The sequence below is a fragment of the Seriola dumerili genome, unplaced genomic scaffold (assembly GCF_002260705.1).
Source record: "Seriola dumerili isolate Sdu_G_001 unplaced genomic scaffold, Sdu_1.0 BDQW01000002.1, whole genome shotgun sequence".
NCBI lineage: Eukaryota > Metazoa > Chordata > Actinopteri > Carangiformes > Carangidae > Seriola > Seriola dumerili.
In genome coordinates this window covers 9,591,648-9,614,341 of record NW_019174257.1, presented here as the reverse complement: position 1 = coordinate 9,614,341, position 22,694 = coordinate 9,591,648, and the positions used below count along the sequence as shown (strand labels likewise).

At 39.7% G+C, this 22,694-nt stretch overlaps 2 protein-coding genes across 4 annotated transcripts in view; one reads left to right on the top strand and one right to left on the bottom strand.

Moving 5' to 3' along the window:
- Window positions 1-2,954: 2,954 nt before the first annotated feature.
- usp1 (ubiquitin specific peptidase 1) lies at window positions 2,955-11,966 on the top strand. 2 transcript variants are annotated; one of them, XM_022767699.1, is made up of 9 exons: window positions 2,955-3,143; window positions 3,656-3,884; window positions 4,756-4,897; window positions 5,880-5,981; window positions 6,233-6,399; window positions 6,783-7,504; window positions 8,074-8,232; window positions 8,531-8,732; window positions 9,448-11,966. In XM_022767699.1, exons 2-9 carry the CDS (start codon window positions 3,715-3,717, stop codon window positions 10,229-10,231), a joined length of 2,448 nt encoding a protein of 815 aa, XP_022623420.1. In that variant the 5' UTR covers window positions 2,955-3,143; window positions 3,656-3,714; the 3' UTR covers window positions 10,232-11,966. The 2 variants fall into 2 exon arrangements, with proteins under 2 accessions (XP_022623420.1, XP_022623342.1); XM_022767621.1 differs by having other exon boundaries at window positions 4,753-4,897.
- Window positions 11,967-13,444: 1,478 nt separating this feature from the next.
- The window catches only part of dock7 (dedicator of cytokinesis 7), a 45,781-nt gene continuing 36,531 nt past the window's right edge, over window positions 13,445-22,694 (bottom strand). The window contains exons 37-50 of one of the 2 annotated variants that reach the window (XM_022767315.1): window positions 22,532-22,684; window positions 21,838-21,996; window positions 21,541-21,641; window positions 21,229-21,421; window positions 20,941-21,084; window positions 20,561-20,692; window positions 19,336-19,350; window positions 16,569-16,694; window positions 16,199-16,288; window positions 15,841-16,077; window positions 15,518-15,661; window positions 15,267-15,373; window positions 14,296-14,463; window positions 13,445-13,526 (exon numbers count right to left, since the gene is read on the bottom strand). In XM_022767315.1, the coding sequence (XP_022623036.1) occupies window positions 13,484-13,526; window positions 14,296-14,463; window positions 15,267-15,373; window positions 15,518-15,661; window positions 15,841-16,077; window positions 16,199-16,288; window positions 16,569-16,694; window positions 19,336-19,350; window positions 20,561-20,692; window positions 20,941-21,084; window positions 21,229-21,421; window positions 21,541-21,641; window positions 21,838-21,996; window positions 22,532-22,684 (1,812 nt within the window). In that variant the 3' untranslated portion in view covers window positions 13,445-13,483. Of the gene's footprint in view, window positions 13,527-14,295; window positions 14,464-15,266; window positions 15,374-15,517; window positions 15,662-15,840; window positions 16,078-16,198; window positions 16,289-16,568; window positions 16,704-19,335; window positions 19,351-20,560; window positions 20,693-20,940; window positions 21,085-21,228; window positions 21,422-21,540; window positions 21,642-21,837; window positions 21,997-22,531; window positions 22,685-22,694 lie in introns of both variants that reach the window. The other variant, XM_022767394.1, reaches the window with a different exon arrangement.

Genomic DNA, 22,694 nt, shown 5'->3' with positions numbered 1-22,694 from the left:
CTCAACATGCCTTCATTTTCCCTCCACAGTTCCCCTCCTGGGAGAAAAGTTGGGTGGGGGCTGGTTCATGTCATGGGCCAGGGCTTTGAGCCGCCACATCACCCACCTCTAATGCTCTGGCCGTGAGAGCTTCGTGCCTCCTGGGACAAAGCCTGCCTTGATACAGGCCAATTCTACTACTCAGTGCATAGAGAATGATTCTCATTACTACTATAGGTTAGGGGTTAAATTCCTGCAGGATCTGCCAGTAGGTGGCAACATCTCTAACATGTTTGCATTCACAGTTGGGGCAGTTTGTCAAAATTCAACAAAGTGGATGTTTTTCCTCTTTTTTTTTTTTTCTTTTTTTTTTGGCAGATTCATGTATTCTCAAAATGTTAAAGTCTCCTGCAAGTGTAGGAATACATTTCAAAGCAAAGTACATTTTCATTGCTCAGATCTGTCCAGTGACCTCGTTCAGTGTCTGACAACCCTGGTGCACCCAATGAGTAATGTAATAGCCAATCAAAAACAAGGCCGTGTTTTGATTTCAGTAGTATAGTATATCTTCAGACATGGGTGGCAGGCTCTGCCTTGTACAGATTGCTTGACTTCCCTTGAGAAAATGATGTTATCAGGAGGTGATGAGGGAAGTAATCCCGCTTTATATTGCATCTCCTGGTTGGATTTTAAATCGGATGTGAGAAAGGCATAACACCTCCAAACCAGCTCCCCCCTCCTTTGTAAAATCTGGATAAATCACCTGCTGGTTACAGTATGACATCTGTAATGAAATCTTTCTCATTAACAAATGATAAAACACCACATGTGAGGTTTGAAATTAATTCTAAATGAGGTAGTTGGGTCCATGATGTTTTGGTACACTCATTTAGTGAAGAAATGTACTGCTGAAGCCACCACAGAGCAGAAGATTGAAGAGATAACATATTCTGAGGCTTTAAGACAGAGGACAGTGATGGTGGTGGCATGCAGTGCCTGGCAGGTCCTGTACCTCCAAACTACTCCCATCGACTAACGTAACAACATCCTTACTGCAACATCACTTGATCACCAAGCCAGATAACCTGAGTGGATTCTGGAGGCTGAGGCACTGTAGCTCATGCCCATCGATAGCAGGCTACGTCTTTGCTGCTGACCAAGCAGGCGCTCCGCAGCAGCAGCAGCGGACCGTCCTGCATACCATCGTATTGACAAATGCTTGTACTAGCTGTATGCAAAGAGGAAACGACACACCTGTCATTTCTTCTTTCTGTACTGCATTCAGGTGCAGCAATCCTCCCCATATCGTAAAAACGCACGCCAACATTAACACTCTGTAGCCTTATTAAAACAAACACAGTGCAACTGATACACATAAGCCGAAAAAACAGATTAAATAGGCTGCTATCGCTGCGAGCAATTCAAGCAGATCTGGGTTCATCTACTTAGGCTGGAAAAATAGTAAATGGTATCTTACCGTTAAAATCCTGGAAGGAAAGCCTCTGCTGACTGTCAGATGAAGAGATGCTCCAGTGAAGGTAGGAATGATACTGCTGGACAGTTCAACCTCCATTTCTATGGGCAATGTCACCCCCTGTCGGTTAAACGTGGACACTGCGTGTAACAACCGTTTTCAACCGCCTACGATGACGAACTGTTTTGTTTTCGAGAATTTATGCATTGGAAATGTCTTCCTAAAATATATTGAAGAGTAAATGACGCCACACGCTTCTCATTAATGAAAAATATCCTAAAATCTATTTTTTAAAAGGTTGAATTACGGAGTCAGACGAAATATCATGATACTTCCGTTTGGAAGAATAAAAGCCTTGATAAGACCAACAATAGAGTAGGCTATAGGCTATCAGTGGTGGAAGAAACATTCGGATCTTTCCGTTGAATAAAAAATATACTATGTCTTATTTCAAAAATTTTCTTGAGCAAAAGAACAAACGTATTAGAATCAAAATATACTTAATGGCCCAATGATATACTGTTTATAATATCATTGGAGTATAATTGTTGTTGCATTGTGTGTATATCACTTAAATGCTACAGCTGGTAAATGTGCAAAAATTTTAATTACTTTTGTACAGCTGGATAGTTGAATGAGTGAATGTTTCCCTAAGAATAAATAAAATTTTTGTCTCATATAATACATCCTTATTTGTTGATATGATTATATTTATTCATAGGAGTCTGGAAAGTTAAAAAAAAGATAAAAAGAAATGTTGTGGATTAGAAAATACAACTTTTCTCCTGGTGGAGTAGACTTATGAAGTGGGAGAAAATGTAAATACTTAAGTAAAGTAGGCTTACTACCTCAAAATTGTACTAAAGTACAGTAGTATATAATAAATATTTTTATTTTCATCCATTTAAAAGATCATTATATTTTTATTTTGTTATTTTGCTAATGTAATCACCGTTTTAAACTAGAACTGATTAGAACCAGTTCTATCTTAAAACTAGCTTAAACCGTTTTAAACTAGAACTGGTTAGAAGCTAAAACGTGTTTACACTGACAAAATAACAAAATGACAATGTAATGATCTTTTAAATGGATGAACCCTCATAAATTGAGCAATACGATCCGGTGGATGTCATCTGAGCTCTGTATCTAATTATTCTTCTCTTCTCTTAACTTGAACTTTTCTTTTTCCGGTTGCTGCTTAATTTGACTCTCCATTAACCCTAATTAGATATTGTGTATGAATCGCTTTCAACCAACTACAGCTTCACTTTTAATTTGAAAGAACTCTAATCTATCTATCTAAATTAACTTGACAAAGGACTACAAAAATGGCTTCTGAAAGTGGACAGAGGGGCCTAAATTAAATAGGTGTCTTAATCTAAGCCTGAGATCAGGATATATAAGTATCTCTGGTTTTATAATTTTACAGAGGTCTACTTACCTTTATAAGTTTTACCTATACGTCTGAAATACATTTCGTGTCGGGGGTGACCGTTAATCGGACGTTTTGGCAGGATGTTTTGATGTCGTGCCGGTGTTTCACCGGCGGTGTAGCAGCCAGTGGGTCTTCCAGCAGGAAAAAGCGCCAACTTCTGCTGCACCGTCCTGATTGTCAAATAGTCTGTAAGTGGTTCTAAAACTGGATATTCCGTGAAATATATCAAACTTCAATCTGGGATGACTCATTCAGGTAAGATTAAAAAAAAAAGATCTGGACACTGTAGGGGGTTTGAGATTAGATTTTTCTTCTCAAAGTGAACTGTTAGAAACGGCGTGGTTCCTGTTTTCCCCTCACCGCACCGTTTTGACCCAGTTTTGTCGCTGTGTTGTGTTGAAAGCGCTCAACAACACCGGTTTATTGTGCACTATTTCCTGCGTCGTAACTGCTTCCTAACGCTAAAACGGTAACGGTTGCCAATGATAAACTCTTCTGGTTTCAAGTGTTGAGGGGGCAATGAAAACAAGAGAGGCACTAATAAGTTAGCGATAGCCGGTTGAGCTAACATGTTATGTAATGCGTTGTTCAGTCGGTAACTGGGTCGGACTTTGTCAACCAGAAGTGTCTACATTAATTTAGTGTAGTTTGTTTGGTTGTAGTAACATTACTGCGAAGCGTTAACTTAACTGCGTAGTTACTTTCGGTCTCGATGAACTCTGATGGCGCCCTCTGAAATTAAAGTCTGTGTTTTCTTTTCTTGCCAGTGAGGGGCGGTGTTGCATCTCAGTAGAAAAAATCGCCCGCAAGCTACCAGTATATAAAGATGCCAGGTCTGCAGGGTGAAAATGTTGTGGCGGCGCTGGGGAGCCCCATCAAGAAGAGTAAACTGTCTCTGAAGTTCTTCCAGAAGAAAGAAACCAAACGGGCTTTGGATTTCTCTGAACCCCAGGCAGATGAAGCTAAAACAGCTGAACCAGTGGAGCCTGAGGCAAGGTGGGCCAGTACTGTCAATGTGTGATGTATTTGGGGATATACAAAGTTCACAACACTGCTTTATTATATATATAGTTATAGTTGAGTGGTACTATTGTGCTAACTTCACAGCCTTTGTGAGTGCACAATAGATATGTAGACAGGGATACCTTTTATTTTGATATTTGCTTTGTAATGTATTGGAGCTGAAATTATTGGTCGATTGGAAGAAAAATTCCAGCAACTATTTTAAGAATAATTAATCGATTGTGTCTAATTTGAAATGAAAATACAAAACATTTTGTGCTTTCAACTTCAGTCTGAGGATTCGACACTTTTTCCAGTTTTTATGTTGAAATGATGATTGTCTTTGTGTTTTAGACTATTTGTCATATACAAAAATCAATTTGAAGAAATCACCTTGGGCTCTGGGGAATCATTGTGTAAAATTTCCACCATTTTCTAATACTTAACAGCTTAAACAACTAATTGATATATTGAATAACTGCCAGATCTAACAGTTGTTAGTTGCACCCCTGAAATTCATCCTTATTTCACTTGAATCACTGTCTCCATGCTCTTGAAAACAAAATGTCTGTGAACGTATGTCCTTCTCATTTATATGAAAAGTTGACAACTCTATTTACTGGGGAACTAAAAATGGGGTCATAAGTCAGACATGGTTGAGAAGCCTAGATTAATCCTTATATGCAAGGAATGTCTGAAACCCCCTCAAAATCCCTTGTAAAGACATTGGTTGCATGTAATAAACAGTGAATAGTGATTGCAACCATATTCCTTAGCCCCTAATGAAATGACAAGAATAAAAAACGAGTAACCAGTAGCTAATGTTGTTTAATTTGAAACTGTTTTCTTCTTCACTGTTTAGCAGCTGCGATCAGGTGGTCCCTGGTCCTTCTCCATGTCCAGCCTCACCTGGTCTTCTCCTACCATGTGAGAGGAGAGAGAACTTGGTGCCATTTGTGGGGCTCAACAACCTGGGCAACACCTGCTATTTGAACAGTATCTTACAGGTGGGTCATTACCAGAGACATAGCTGTACATGTGTATAGATACATGTATATTAAATATTGTAGACTGCATTTGTGTGTATGAAGGATGATGCTTTCACAGTAACCAGCAACCAGGATCAAAACATAATTATTATAAGTTACTTGTCTATCAGTCAGTTGTGATTCACTTGTCACTGACCTTCATCGTGGCTTTAGCTTTGTTTTTTCACTGTGTGATACAGGCCTCATCTTGTGTAAACGATATAAAGCAAATAATTTGTGTAGGAGATAAAATGACTCTCCTTGTCACTAAGAATATTACTGAGAGTTGGCACTGCAGACAGAAACACTGAAGTGTTTGGCAGAGTGGACAAATCAGTGTCTTTGGCTGATGAAGAACAGCTAAAACCTGGATATAAGTGGCTGCTCCACAGCATTCAGTGTGCTCGTGACTGTGTGTTCAGATTTTATTGTCTCATTGTAGTTTATCTGTTGTGGCAGTGATTGGATGTAAAGAGGAAGACAAGACAGGCACTGGAGGTTTTTTATCACACATTCAAGAACTTGTATGATCTCCTCAGCAGCACCTGTTTAAATAGGGTTTCTGTAGCTGTGGGGTCATATTTCATCTTTTGTTTGGAACAAGAAACACGTTTCCCTTGTAGAGGAAGGAACATACAATATGCATAAGAACAACTCTTCCTTTAGGCCACTGGTTAGACAATATGGAAATCCCTTATGCAGTATAAAAGCAGGAGATTTGCCAAGGAAGTTATGTTTTCACCTGTGTGTTTGTTGGTTGGTGGGTTTGTTTGTCAGCAGGATCACACAACAAGTACTGAACCGTTGTCGGCAGTAATGTTATTATAATATGTTTTTGAATGTGATTTTAGCCAAAAAAAAAATGAAGTGACACCTTTTGCGTTATCTGTACGGATCCTTGTAGAGAAGTCAAGGTGAAAATATCATGACGAATCTTGTTTATACCTGGTTGCTCCTGCAGGTTCTGTACTACTGTCCAGGACTCAGAGGAGGCATCAAGAAACTGTACAACCTGTCTAAAAGAAAAGACAAACCAAAGGAAGAAACTGATAAAAGCGACGAGGTTGGTGCACTTCAAATTACATTTTTATTTAAAAAAAAATTACATTGGCAAAGACTGGCCTCAGGAAGGACCACAAACTTCACCAATTAAAAATAAGCTTTGCATATGTAATTTTAGGGCTACTATACAATGTAGTGTAATCAAATGCAAGTTTTCCTGTTACCATGTGCAGACCCTCTAAGCTGATTGTAATGTAACAGATAAGAAGCCATTTTGTTTAATTGTTTTATCTCTGCAACCACACTCGGCAGTCAGGGGCTGTAGCTGAGTCTGTGCCCGCTCACATTGAGCTCCTTGGAAGCTTCAACAGTCTGATAACATCAGTGGAGCAGCTGCAGTCCAGCTTCCTACTCAACCCCGACAGCTTCAGCGAAGGAGAGCTCGCCACACCGCCTCGTAAAATACTACACACACTCAGGTAACGACATGCTTGTTTTGTATAAGGAACTGTACAGAAATGAGAGTTCCAATCATCATCATGGTAGTTTATTTCTGCCTACGTTGATTAGTTGTGATTTGGGACTAAACTTTCAATTAAAAAAAAAAAAAAAGAAAATTTCATAACTTAAATTCAAGTTAGATGTTTTTTTTTTAATTTATATTTATTACCAGTAACAACTTCGGAAGGAGCACCCAGATGTGTGTTTAAGTTTCATAATTAAGAGTATTAAGCCATTGTTTTTATAAATTGGTAAGTGTATTTATTGTAAATTCTAAATGAAATCTGTGGTCATCTGTCAAAGAGGCTAGTAATTTTTTTTTAATCAATCAACTAATTGTGTTATCTCTCGTGTGTTGCAGGCAACTGAACCCCATGTATGAAGGCTATCTTCAGCATGATGCCCAGGAGGTGCTGCAGTGCATCCTGGGATATATCCAGGAGGCCTGTGACACCATCAGGAAGGAGCAGGAGCCGGAGAGGGAGGATGATGTGGCAGAGGTCAAAATAGAGAATGGTGTCCATTCGGGTTCCTGCAACTCTGTAACAGAATCCAAAAGTCCCACAGAAGAAGAAGGCCAAGTCAGCGGCAAGAGAAAGAGTGACACTGAGGTGGGAAACGCCAAGAAGAAGCCAAAATCTGTCAAGTCAAAGAAATCTGTTGTGGAGGAAGACAACATTGGCAGAAATAAACCCTTCACTCGCTCCAAAAGGAAGTCTTCCAGTGACATCACAATGGACAGCACCCAGGATAAAGATGGAGAAGATAAGGCAGGGGAAGAGGGGATGAAGAAGCTAAATGGGGAGGAGGAAGAAGGGAGCGACGGTGAGAAGACATCTAAGGAGACAGATGGGAAAAGGAAGAAAAGAGCCAAGCTGGGCTGGTTGAGGCCTTCTGGGAAACAGCCGAGTATTTTCTCCAAGTTCCGCAGCGTGGGGAAGATCAGCTCCATGACTGTGAAGAACCAAAACAAGCCAGAGCAGGAGAATGGACAGAGTGATGAACAAAGTCCGAATGAGAAGAGCAGTGATGAGAAATCACCACAGAACACGGCTGAAGACAAGAAGGCAATGAAACATCTAGGTATGAGATGATTACTGTTATTACAGGGACAGTTCTTTTAGAAGAGAAAGAAATTGCTTCCTTTAATATAAATGAATACAAATGGTCTATTTTTTCAGCTGGAGGAAATTGAGGACTCGATAGTTAAACTGATAAAACTCTGGATCATAAAGTGACAGGTTAATAATTGATTAAAAAATTAGGTATTAAGAGGTTGTACTTTACTATCATTTTAGAGCTTTGCCATTTCATTTCCAGTCATGAATAAATTAGTTTTCATAGTCTGTAAATGAAACCCTTAAGAACAAGGTGTGGAAAAGTGATTAGCAAACTAAAGCTGTTCTGTGTTGTTATTATCTGTTACGTTGTAAAATGGTCTTTTAAATTATTTTGGTGTGAGTCTTTCTTACTGGGTTATTCAACTTAAAAAATTACTTTCAAGTCACTGAAATGGAAAAGAGTAATAGGGAAAGAAGACAGGAAAGATGCTGAGTTTAACCTCTGCCCTGGTCAGTCACACAGTATCACCTTGTGACTACAGCCATGAAATATGATGCATCACTAAGTCTTTGTGTTTCTGTTGCATTCAGATGGCCTGGACCTGATGGAGCACTTGTTCCAGGGTCGGCTGGTTCTAAGAACTCGTTGTCTGGAGTGCGAGAGCTTCACAGAGAGGAGAGAGGACTTCCAGGACATCAGTGTCCCAGTGCTCGATGACCAACCCAGCAGCCCAGACGATCTCTCAGAGGGTGAGGATTTCTACAACAACTAGATGCCGTGATGCATTGAAAACCTTTAAGCATGCATTGTAGCCAATGTTTTGGGTTGTGTAGGTAACCATTAAAAAAACTGCACAATCCAAACATACAAATCCAGCTCACTTTATTTTTTTCAAGTTTTTATTTATATGATCACCCTTGGCAAAATAAAATTTGGAGGCAATCTTGTCTTGAATATCCAGAAAAAAAAACCTTGCCTTGATAGAAAAATGTCACATCATGAATGCGTAAACCCTTCATCTTGATTACTGATTTACTCTCTCTCCAGTCTCACCAGACCCAAAACCAGAGCTGAAGACTCTGAAATGGGCTATTGGCCAGTTTGCTTCAGTGGAGCGCATTGTTGGAGAGGACAAGTACTTCTGTGAGACCTGTCATCACTATACAGAGGCTGAGAGAAGTCTGCTGTTTGACAAAACTCCTGAAGTGATCACCATTCATCTGAAGCGCTTCTCCGCCAACAGTTTAGAGTGAGTTGATTAACTGCCAACACGTGTACCTTTTTACTGTTTAGATTTTAATTCATTTCAGTCAGGTTTTTTTTTTTTTTCTTCCAAAATCCTGCAACGTCATTGAGGTTGAAAGTTTAAAAAAAAAAAAAAAAAAGACAAAATGATGAGGAAATGTTTTCCTCCCTCCAGGTCTAACATACAGTAAGTGGACCTTGTGCTAAGGGTTTTTTTGATATGTTTTTGTCAAACTGTAGCCTCAGTTCTGTTCATCAGTTAATTCCTGGCGATGACTGAGTATAGACCCATCTTAATTCCCTAACTTCACAGTTAAGTAGCTAATTACCTACTCCCAGTACCCCCATTTCGTTGGAGAATACAAAAGGCTTATCATTATTAAGAAATATTTTCAGATAAATATACAGATGCTTGCTTTAATAAAAAAGGAATTCTATTTTGTTTCCACACAGATATTAAGTCTGTGCCTCTGGCTATCAGACTAGTTACATTATTTGTGTGCACAAGTAACCACAGATTGATGGGTTTGTTTGCTCACATTGGCAACAAAATTGTAATCAAACATGCATCACTGAAGCACTGCATAAATCATTTTCTTGTACCGTTAACTTAAAGCTTTTTATTACACATTCATAGAACATAACTGCTCAGTTGTGGTATTCATCCCTATTGTATTTATAATGCCATTAACTCATCTCCCTGTTTCTTTTCCTCCTAGACTGGACCCCTATGCAGGCCTCTCTAAAGTGAACACTCCTTTGCAGACTCCTTTGACCTTGTCTTTGGAGGAGTGGTGCACCCGTCCCTCGTCCGCTAAAGGCCAACACTATCAGCTGTTTGCTGTAGTCATGCACAGTGGCATCACCATCAGCAGCGGCCACTACACCGCCTACGTCCGCATGTCTGACCTGAAAGATGTGAAGCTCTGGCTGCAGGACAGAAAAGACACAGAAAAGGAGGAGGAAGAGGAGAAGGAAAGCAAAGAGGCAGCACAGGTGAAAGATGAAGTGCTGGACTATGATGATGGAGAAGTGTCTTTCAGCCTGAATGCAAGAGGACAGAGAGCTGCAAGTTTGGCTAGCAGCAAAACGGGAGGCAAAAAGCTGTCTGAGGGTGGGGTTGGACTCTTGGGGGGCCAGAGGAGTTTGTCGAGTTATGAGCTGGGGAACAGCAGCAGCAAACACACCGATAAAGGAGCAACAGAGGGATCTAAACGGAGAAAAACTGTCAACAGTCTGAGCCAAAATCCTGAAGCTGGACTTAAAAAGGAGCCTGAGGCAGGAGAGGAGGCATCAGTGACTTCCTGTGGTGGGGTAGGGGCCACAGAGCAGCAGGCTTTGAACAACCTCCTAGAATATGAAGGCAAATGGCTGCTGTTTGATGACTCCGAGGTGCGTTTGTTTGAGGAGGAGGATTTCCTGCGAGCCTGCTCTCCTGAGACATGCTCCTCATCGACACCTTACCTGCTGTTCTACAGAAGGATGCCCGAACCTGGATGCTAACATGAACACACTGCAGTTGACTCAGGGGGTTGTGCCAGTCAGGCTTTTTGGCAGGTGAGCGCTCAGAAAAAAGAGTTGTATTTTGCAATACTACAAACAGTGCCAAAAATACTGTGGCTGCCATATTTAGAACCTGAACTGAAGTTACTTCTCAGCCCAGAATCCATCTGGGGCAGAGACTGTTTACTCCTTCTTATGGACTCCAGTTTGAGTTTAAAGTCATATTTTAAAAACACCTAGACAAAAGGAGATATAATTTTCTACGTGCCAGAGATGACTAAACTTTTTGAGACTTTTTTTTTTGTACAGGGTCTTTTTGTTGTCTGTACTATGATTTTCTTGACACTGGCTTTGATACTGTCATTGTCTGTACCTTGTCCTCCTTTTTTTGTTTTCTCAGTCACCGAGTTTGTACAGTTTCTTTTTAAAAAAAAATGGAAAAGCACTTTTAAACAAACATTTCCAAATATAAAATGCTGGAAAATGTCTTTTTTTCTAGCTTAAAGTTTTTCTATGTTATATTCAATTGGATTTATAGGAGACTGTCAGTTCTGTGTATTTGGACTAATTACTCAACCATAAAAGCCAAATAAAAACACACAAATCCTCTCACTTCACACACTGAGGTAATGCAGAACGTGCTGCAGAATTTTTCCTTACAATATTTTCTCTACTTTCTAAGAAAAGCCTTTACCCACTTCTTATACCAACCTCTTTGAAAGTTATTTCTCTGCACTGATATCTTGTTCTTTATTATGAACACATTTTTGGATCTATGCTGGTGAAGCCCACAGCGTTTGACTTTACAAGTTACAATAACAGCAGATATTTACATAGAACATACTAGAATGTTAAATACACAGTATACACAAAGCTTTTACATATTTTATTGGTACTGCTAATATTCAATATTAATATTGTGCAGGGTGGAGTTTCTCACTAAGCTTTTTCAAGGTGCCAATTCAGTTTGAATAAAACTTAGAAATTGCTATTTCTTCAGTAAGCTATCAGGTTTCTATAAGATCCATTTTAACAGGGTTATGAAAGACTCATTCCTCTTTCATATCTAATTTATTGTGTAACTAACAATTCACATTTTGATCATGCAAATCTGGATGTTATTTAAATTCAGTCTATTACTTGAGCTGTACTTTAGTTTTATGCTGTGAGGAGGGTTTCTTAAGAAATCTATTAGTCGTTATTAATTTATGAAATGGTGAAAAATCTCCTTTACTACTATCATAGACGACTAAAGAAACCAGAAAAGTTTGGAATGGTTTCTCTTCAAAATGACTCAAAATAATTAATTTTCTGTTGATCAACTAAGCGTTGCAGCTCTAGTTTTACATACAGTGCAAGTTTAAGACAAAACAATTAAACAAGCACAAAACAGTTGAGCAGTAATCAAACAGGTGCACACGGGCAGATTTCTAAGTTCTATAAAGTTTGAAAGCAAACAAATCACAATCTTTGCAAGACACATCTGATCAGTATAAATTATTTTGCTTGCAATCTGCATAGCTGGATATGTGCAGTATTAGCAGTTTGTATTGGTCACGTGAGCTATAGCTGAGAGCATCGCAAACTAATTTGCTTTGACTTCTACTGAATTTCAGACTTGTTCCAGGTGTGGTCAAACAAATTTGTCTTTTTCTCTGTCTTTTTGAGACACGACAGCCAAAAAGATGAGGATCTTCTCACAGTTTAGAATCTACTAAAACAAGCTAGAGAAAATTATGAACTATGATCCATATTTTTGCTCACACCAGCTTGATGTGTGCTTCAGAATCTGTCCCTGTGAGTGCTCAGATGACATTAAAGTGGATCATAATGTTAAAGTTGAATTTGTTTTGTGCTAACTAATGGTTTGTCGCTAAGAATATTCCGTCGCTTTGCTTTTGAAAAAATATGGTCTTAAGGTATCACATCTATATAGTTTGAAATATTCAGTAAAGGTGACATTGTTCACTTTAGGCTCAGCAAAGTGTCTAGAGGTCCAGTCATTGATTCAGGGATTGACTCAGTTCTCATTTGTCATGAGTGTAAGCCATATTCAGTTATTTCGGTATTAAATCCTTTATAAGTGGGGAAAGGTTTTCAAGGCAAGTTTTGGTATTTAACAAAATTCTTGCAGACTTGGTTTAATGAAACCAGCCTTGATAAGTGTGTCCTTTAAACTGTACCTCATTCCAGCTGTAATTATATTAACGTTGGCAGGTTGGTACTGTAAGCAATAAAGTTTTTACCTTCACGTCCTCTCTGGCGATCCTTTTCATTGCTGCCAACCACTACTTTCTCTTATTCACGGTCTACTTTTTTGTTGTCCTGATTTGCTCCCAACATAACTTTAATCCTACATAAACAAAAATAACACAATAAAAGGAGAAAGAAAATGATCAGTATACACAAATTGAACATTAAAATATTTATTTAGTAAAATATTTAAAATAAACAAAACAAAACTACATAAAATTATACAAGGATGTTTAAAGTACCTAACTTTAAAACATTGTCGCTTCAACTAAAAATGATAAAGCATCATGATAAATAATGGTACAATTTTTTGCATGTTTTCATTTTTTTCCCTCCCTCTCGTTTTGAATTACATAAACTTTCAAGTTGTAAAATGCATTGCTACACCGTAATAAAAAAGTGCACACATGAAATTGAATACAGATTTTTTGACACATCGTACATAATTAAAAAGACACCTTGACTTTTAAATCGTACCTTTTCTGCAGTCACTTGTCAACATTTGGCGGAAAAAAGGGTTTTTGGCACTTATTTACCAATAAAGGGATCTCAGAGCATTCTTCATATTCTGTGGTTTGTTAGCTTTCAGCCAGCAGTCTTTGTTTTAAGAGTGAAGGCTCTCATTATTATCTTTTTTTAAGGTAGCATAGGGACAAATGTAAACACTTGTTCCCTACTGTAACAAATGGCCAGCAGAGAAAATTCTAAATGCCAAGGTATCCCTTTAATCTTTAAGATCCACTTGCTCGTCTCTCTGATTGTGTAACAGTTTGTCTGTAAACAAATTAAGACACTGGAATGACGTACCAAGCTGCAACACTTTTAGCCTTCTTTTAGCTCCGTCTTAGAAACACTGACCAACTTTCAAGAGACACTCCTATTTACACTTGAGAATAAATTAATATTGCAATTTCTGGTGTGTGTGTGTGTGTGTGTGTGTGTGTGTGTGTGTGTGTGTGTGTGTGTGTGTGTGTGTGTGTGTGTGTATTCTCTTCATCTTTAAATGTCAAGCTTGCGAAGACTCATTCTGCTGAAGGAATCTCTGGAGATAGAAAAATAAGACATAACAGGAATTTTATTTACACTGTCAAAAACATCTGATTTTCAACTCTTTGAGGCACAAATCTGATGTTTGGAATGCTGAAAGTAATCTGGAGCATTAACTGGATTTGCAGCTTTATAATTTTTGCATTTTTTTAGGCTTGTTTGTTGACTGCCATTTCAACAAAATCTAACTTGGGAGGATGATAAGGTTTTGATGCTTTGAACATCAGCAGGAAATTCAGTAGTGGTTTTATATCCAAAGGTTAAAAAGTTAGCATCTGTATTATTCTTATATGTAATGACATTTATGATTTACAAATGCATAGTTCCCACAAAGTTTTTACATAACTTTCCATAATTAAGCTGTACACTGCTATTATTTCTTGATTTGTTAGGGTACGTGGCTTCATCTCTTCTACTGTGTGGCTTGAAGTTATTACCTGATTAAATGGACTGTAATGATATAAACGTCCCCTGATTCATTTTTATTTTCTGGAACACAGATCTAACAGCCCTGCTATTCTAGAAATTCAATGAAATGTGGAAACTGTGCAAATGAAACAAACACACAACACAAAACAGACTGGAAACATGTAATCACAAAGACCCAAACTACCTTGTCAAGCTGTCCGTTTGCTGCATGATTTTTCAGAAGCAAAAACAAAGACCAATTTAATTTAACATGCAAAACATGTTGTATAAGCATATACATCCACACTCGCTCATTCTCTCTCACACACAGAGACAGTGTCCCTGTTTAGTCCTACCTGTGTGAGTTGACCTGCAGTACCGGTTTGTAAAGCTGGGGGATCTTTCTGTTGATGAGGGGCTGCAGCGCCTCCTTCAGCCGGTGGTAATTCCTCTCCAGCTCTCTCTGGTACTCTTTCTGGTCTGGACCAATCAGGCTCTTGTTCTTACGCAGGGCGTCTTCACACCTTTGGCAGAGAAATCAATTAAATACTGCCATGCAGATTCTGTACAACACTTTGTCTGTTTTGATAGTGGTGACATTTAGGTGCCAAAAAGACTCGCTAGATGGAGAATCTTTGCTTTGCTTTCCATTTTTACAGCCAACCGTTGAATCACCATTAGAATAAGCAAGTGCTCTCTTTTGCACACAAGTCAACATAAACCCATGGAACGTCCTAACATCGGCAGCAGCTTTTTGACTTTTTAACATAACAGTGATAGTCTAAATATCCTTTTCTATTAATCACAAGGTCATTTTCCTCAGAATATCAAGATTCAGATCACATCGTTGTGAGATAGTTTAGTTTTCAATTAAAACTTGTCTTTCAGATTAAAGGAGCAGTGTGTTAATTTTAGTGGCATCTAGTGGTGAGGTTGCACATTGCAACCAAATGAATACCCCCTCCCCTCCCAAGCGTGTAGGAGAACCTCCGGTTGCCTTCAGGTCACATAAAAACATGACAGGCCCTCTCTAAAGCCAGTGTTTTGTTCCTCTGTTCTGGGTTACTGTAGAAACATGGTGGGCTCCATGGAAGAGGACCCCCTCCCTATGTAGATGTGAAAGGCCCATTCTTAGCTTACAAGAACACAACGATTCTTAGTTTCAAGTGATTATACACTAATAAAAACATAATAATGAATATTATAGTCCATTTCTGTCAATAGATCCCCCTGAATACTACACACTGGTCCTTTAAATCTACTGTCCCTCGGACAAATTTCCAAAGTGCTGTTAACAGGTATATGATTAATCATCCACAGTTCATACCTCTTGGTGAAGTCTTTGAAGCAGAGCCGTAGCTTATTGTGGTGCCTGTACAGTTTTGGGTCACTGGGGATTTCTGAGAGGAACACCTGAGCCACCTCCAAGGGACCCTGAGGAAAACAGAGAATTTGATTATCCATATACAGCTTCTGATAATGAATATGCAAATACTGAGTATTTGGCCTTTGCAATAATGCTTTTGGAACTGAGAACTATATCTATTGTCAGATGTACCTGACATCTTGAAACTTTACCTGGTTGACTGTTGTACCAACTGATCCCTGTAGGACCATCTGCAGCATCTTGGCATCAGCAGGGTCCTGGTGGGTGGCAAAGGCCAACTCCTGAGTCTTCTTTTGCATGTCCTCTATTGCCACCTCGATGGGTGTGGAAATAATCTTGAAAAGGACAGAAACACAAGTGGTTCTAGTGATCAGACTGAATGTGCACAACAGGTTTATAACCTCCTAACCTCCAGAATACCTCCTTACACAGACAAGTTATGTTGTTTTGCGTTAAAAGTAAAAAACAAAATAAAAACCAGTATTTCCATTAATCAGTTGAAACATTCACTTACCTCCTCTTTGTGAATGATGTTGATCCGTGTCTTGATGTAAGGGAAGGCGTGGGAGGTTGTGAGGATGGTCTTGCGTTTGAACTGTTCATGCAGGTCCCCATGTGCCCGCCCATCCAGGGTGAAAGGGGTACAGTACACGAAACGTCGCAAGTTGTAGTTCTTGTCAAAGTAGGTGATGCGGTCCTTCATCTCGTATGTGTCAAAGTACGGCTCCACATATGTGATCTGGATGAATGCCTGCAGGAAGAGAGACGGCTTAGTTTCTACTGTTCTGTTGGATATTCGGACCAACAGCTCGACCAAAATCACCACCAGCGGCTGTTTATCCAACAATATGGAGACACTGCCCCACACCGACCTTATTTGGGTCCAACTTGCACTTGTCCACCGGGTTGGAATCTTTAATGACTTCTACCTGGTCCTCTCCGAATCGTTCCCCATAGAAACCCTGAGAAGAAATGCAGCACAGGGCCTCATGAAGTTTTAGAAGACTAACAGCACATATCTAAGTGGTAAAACAACATTGCAACTGAGTAGTACCTGACCTACATAGTTCTGTGGAAAGCCAATGGTTGTTAAATTTAAGCGTTTGGATTAGAAATGTGACATCAAAACATTTATTTAGGTCTCGGGAAAAATCAGAGGAACATCTCATGTAACTCATAAATAACTGTTTGGATTTTCACCACCTAACATGTTATTCTATGATGTAATTTTTTGGTGTTTACCTCCAGCCTGTGAGAGATTTCTGCTAGCTTCGTGATGGCGGGCTCTTTGTAGACAAACTCTTGCTCGTCTAAATCGCCAAATTTTGAACCGTAAAATCCAACTCTGAAGTATGTACCAAACATCCTCTTCCCGTCCTGCGAGCAGAGGAAAATAAATGTCAGTGCTGGAATTAAAGGAATTTAATTAATGTAAGTACATGTTTAGTTTGATCAAGACTTTAAGAAACAGCTGAAATTGAAAAACGAAGAGGTGTCAAAAGTCACCGCCCAAATCAGATTCCCGTCAGAGAGACAGTGAAAACCATAAACTCTTACAAAGTTTTGTAGCATACTGTAACTAACAGTGGAGCCCTGTGATGATTTACAACTACATGACTTTATATATGAGTTCTAACTGACTGAAATCCATCCAAATCATAACAGACTTCAGCTCCCTGTCTGTAAAGTACACTGCAGTAAAGGAAGGGAGAAAGAGTTGTAGTACATTCAGACAAATGAATGGCAGAAGAGAATGAGAGCTAAAGGTGCGACAGAGAGATTCAGAATCTGCAAGGCAACCTGCAAATATCACTACTATAGATCAGACCTTAGTCACAGCAGTTTGATTTAATACATGAACATTTTGCAAATTCTGCTCGCTGCGTTGCAATCTGTACAGGTGAATCTGTAGACGTCTATGGAGGCCAGTATCCGATAGAAAACAGCAACATCCAGATTGTCATCCATACATTAGTCAATAGTCCCACAGCAAGAGCCAGGCGTAACATCTTTTCATCCACAGTAAAAGTTCCACCTTTTACAAGCTTGTTCTACAGCTGTTTCACCTCTTCAACTGTAGAGGAGTTCACAGAGGACAGGCAGTGCAGTGTTTCACCTCCGAATATCAGGCAAAAAGAACCAAAGATCAACAGGAAACAACAGCCTCCTTCACCAGCCAGCAGAGTATTTGCATGATATAAATAAGTATAGTAAATACATCTGAATGGGAATATTATTCAATAAACTGAACTCAGCTTTAACTCTGACATCTTCTTTTTACCCAGCTTGTATGTACATATTGTCTGTTGTCTGTTTTACAAAAACTTGGCCAAGCTCAAAGATGAAAGCCAGAGAGAGGGCTGCTAAAGGCCTTAAGATGGCATCCATCAGCCACGAGCAATGAACAGAGAAAGATGAACAAAAGAAACACTGTGTCTTTGCAGAACAAAAATGACCAAACCTTCAAACTGATGCCTAAACTCAACCACCCCGTCATATCTTAGGAAGTACTTAAGTTCAAAGACGGGAAACCAGCCAGCAAATACAGAGACTCACATTTTTGTTCTGCACAGACCTATCTTTGGAAAGGACATCCAGAAGGGAGTGCCACAATAAAGTACATACTTAAAGTCAGGAGGGTACAGCAGGTATGACACAGGTGTGTGTAAACAAGTCTGTATGTGTGTGTATGGCATGAGAAATGGGGAAGCTGAGGAAATTTGAAGCGACTGGCATCCAACTTCTTGTAAAAGATAATTAGATAAACCCTCTTGGTTTAGGGCAAATCTAAAAAAAAAATCAATCACTTCAAGTGCTAATTAAAAAGAAATTTAAGCAGTAATTTAAGAAGCCCTGAAAACTAAGGAACTTACCACAAGACACAATTAAGTAAAGTGGGAAGGAAGGGTCGGCAACCAGGGAAATCAAAAAGGAGAAAACAGAACAAATTTTAATCAGGATTGGGTTCCTCCAGAGAATTTAAAACACAACACTAACACACAACAGCAAAAATATCTCCATTGATTTTGAGAAAGAACATCAACTCATTATGGAGGATCCAGACCATGCAAAGGCAGACAGTTACCAAGAAAACAGAAAGACAGAGTGAGAAAATAAAGATCCACAACCTTCAGAAACACACCATGCACTCAGTGCAATTCCAAAAGGAACAAGGAGTGCTTTGTCCAATTCATGCAACAAAACATGAAACTCAGGGGTTAATAAAGAACAGAATGGATGAAAAAAAAAAAATCAGGGGTCGATTTAGTTTGAACTATTAAAAGAAAGGGCAAGAATATGAACTAATCAAAATCAAAAGGGATAAATCAAGTAATCCTGAGATTACTGTGAGATCAACCCTCTTGGAAAAAAAGCCACTTCCTCAGGAATTTGGTTCTAGCTTCGACCCAATGAAAGTTTACAACACCTTGTGATTTAAAAGGCTTGTTTAATTGTGTGTGGACAGAATGACCCATGGCTAGAGCAGGGAGGCTAACAGATACCCTTCACGTAGGAACAGTGCACTGAAATCGAGCCCTGTGGTTGAGGATGAGATGAGATGAAGTGTGACAGCGGGCGGTGCCAGTCAATGAGTGTGTTCTGACTGACACACCAGCAAACAGACAGAAGATGAGGATGGGAAAAGTGCGGATTGTGCAGGTGATGCATTCACTGAGACTTTTGTCATTAGTGTCACACACTGTGGCTCCCATGCACAGCCTGCCAACACTGTCACATTAAAAAAACAAGCTCCTCTTTCTCAGTAAGAGGAAGGAGGAGAGAGGAAAACGGTGAGGGTGTTGCTGCACGTACAGCAGGTATCCCCAGTGGGGGGCAGACAGTTGACATTGTCTGCAGGTGTTAATGGATTGGATGTATGTAACAAAGCAAAGACAGAATGCCCACGAATAGCAAATAAAAAGATGAAAGTAAATAAAAGTAAAAATACAAAAAAAAAAGAAGATAAACAACGTGAGCAGGGCCAAGCAGGAACCGTTAAGCCACCTACCTCCCAGCCAGTACTCTGTGTGACAAAGAGAATACAGGACATGTGAACGACAACACACACACACCCCACCACACACACACACACACACACACACACACACACCCCCCCCCACACACACACACACACACACACACACACACACACAGTGTGCCACCACACACACACACACACACACACACACACAATGTTACAGCAAGGAGAATGGACTCTTTAATGAAATAAATCCAGGTTACTAGCTGTCGAACTGGAGAACAGAGCAATTGACCTCAAGATATCAAAGGTACAAAAGAAACATTGGATGTTATCTTCATCGAATGAATCAACATCTGTTTGTTTGTTGTTGTTGAGAGCTGTTGGTCTGCACACCAGGCGACTGTAACCCAGCCCACACTGTAACTGGACATCGTCTTTATGAGTCACACAACTGGCCTTTCAGATAAAACAAACCCAACTGGAGTCTTTTCACACACCTCATGCATCCTTTGTTTTGTACTTCAAAACCATAATAAAGCATGCAAGGTTTCAGACAAAATACAAATAAATATATAAATACACTGGAATTAAAATGACAAATAATAAAACCATGCAGAGCTGTGTCTATGTGAAAGCTGGTGTGAGGGCAATGTCGTTACATATCCAGGATATTTCCTGTTTGGTGACATTACCATGTTACTTCTTTCAAGACCGTGATGAATGCAAAGTATTGTGAGGCACTGCAGATGAGAATCTTTTCTCCTTGAACACTTTGTGTAACTTGACCTTGTTCTTGTCTCATTTTTTTAATGTAAATCCCTGCTGCAAGGAATTCAACCCCTCTACACTGCCTCATGAATGTGGCGAAGCAATGTGTCTGATAAAGGTGCAGCTCTGCAAAACATTCATGTGAATGTGTCAGTGACATTTTGACATTTTTATATTGAGTGAAAATCTTGGAACATGCTATCCAGTTATCCTATCCTTTTCACTACATGGCTCTTACTGGATTTACACAAGAACAAAGCGGGAAAAAACTCATTTGTGACTTATGTAACCTAAATGTGATCTTTTTATAGAAGGAGACTGACAGTGGAAATAAAATATCAAATGTGGGTCACACCAAGATAAAAAAATAAAAAATAAAAAATTTCTCATTTGGTTCTTGAAAAAAATCCAGCAGCAACTTTGCATCTCAAGCTATAAGAGTCTTGTGTGGAAGAGGAGAACTACACCATGTGTGCGCATTTACCTGGTGAACAATTTTCCCAAAGGCCTCCTGTAGTTTACCATGAATGGTGGCCAGCTTCTTTGCATCCCTGTTGGCTTCATGAATAGGGATCAGTACCTTGTACACTTCGTTTACTGCCTCATACATGCCGGCCTGGAGGGGAGAGCGAGATAAATGTCAGCACAGTACAATAAGTTGCCCAAAAATACCAATACTTTGGCCTAAATATATAGATTTTGACTAGCTGAACAAGTTACATGAAAATCTGACTTCCTGCTTTTATACTGTTCATTACTATTTCTATACTGAACTCTGGATGAGCAGATTTGAAAAGAATTAATCTAGGAAATCCTTATCAGCATCCATCTAATGAACTATTCTATTCTTTATCTACATCTTACCATGGAGAAAGAGGCAGCAGCCTGCTCCAGGAGTCCCACGAGACCGATCTCAGTAAAGTATTTGCCTGAGCAAATGCCCTCCTCATCCGGTGACACCACATCATCAGAGACTGCAGATTCCTCCAGCACATTGGAGGAAATGTTCTGGCGCACGTGCACACAAACACACACACGCACAAATACAAAAAAAAATTTAAGCACAGACGATAGCAGGCATATCGACCAAGACATAGATTACGTCAGAGGAGAGGCATATGGTACAAACATTATTACTAGAACTGTCCTTACCTGGAATGTGACACAGCCCACAGGCAGATACTTGCGGTCCTCCAGCATGCTCAAGTATTCTGCAACCAGAGCAGCGCTGTGCACCAGACACTGAGCAGCCTCAGCGTGGTTATTCCTCTCTGAGTGTTTTCCGGCCATGTTCTGGAGCCACGTCAGTCGCAAGTCTGGAGAGGTCTGGTAACCTTTCGCAATCCTGGATGCAGAGACACAGACATGCTACATGCATTAAGGCACATGAATAACAAGATAATGATGATCGTAGTGCAGAAATAAGTTAGTAATCACAAGCTTGAGTGCAAATGTATTCTGTACCTGTACATGAGATCTATCAGCATCTCAGGATCTTCCTGGTGCTCCTTCATCTTCACTGTGTCAGAGAGAATCATGTGCAGGTTAAACACAAGGTCCTGGACCTGGAAAAAAAAGAACGGAAACCGTGAGTTACATGGGTGCTTCCCCAATAATTTATCTTACAGAGAACAAGGTGTATAGGAGTACAGAGATAAAAATAACTAAAATCAGCAAATAAATCAACCACTAGTAATAAGTTGTCAGCTTCTCATAATGTTGATAGATGTTCAACAAACAACTCAATGGATAAAGCAGTACCTGGTCTGGGAATGTGGTCTCCCTCAGCTCCAGGTCCTCCTCTGCGTATGTAAGGATGGTCTTTAGAGAACGACGCAAGAACTCCTCATTAAAATTCTGAGATGTTCCCACCAGCGAGGAAAGAGACATGGTCACCTGCATCTTCACTCTTGCAAAGTTCTGAAAGACCAACCACCAACGGTATTTTGTCAAGGCTACTGACTTACGCGTGAGAGATATAGACTGCAAAAGAAGCACTGTGCAGAGCAGACATCCCTTCTCCCTTATAACCTATTTTCAAAAGGTCTGTGTGTGAAAAGTCTGACTGTATTAGAACAAAGGAAATGATGCATGCACAAGTAATTGCGTCTAAATTGGATGGCTGATTACAGTGTTTGGTTTTGTACTAAATTGGGTGGCGTAAAGTGAAAGAAAAATAGTAATGAACCTATACAAGACAATAGCTGAGAACTGGCCAACCAACAGTAAGTGCTTTTTAATGTAAACAGATCATTCCGAACAATCTGTTCTCTGAGTAAGAAGTGCTTGCAAAGCACACGGCTTCACAAGCTTCTTAACGTGTGAGATTCAATTAGAGGTCATTTCTGGAGACATGTGAGGTTAGAGACACTGGTACTTTTAATCTTCACCACTGAAACACCATAGCGGCACAACATTTTAGGTTGTAAACATTTGGTTTTGCAGTTGTACTCACGTTGCCGATCTCAAAGTTTTGCCTCATGAGGAGGTAGAGGGAAGCGCTGGCGTGGGCCCTGATGGTACTGATGCTGCTGCTGCAGCTCCTCAGTAGCCGCAAACACAGGTCAGCACACTGCTCTGTCTCCTCCTCGAACAGCAGCTCAGGAAACTAAACAAGC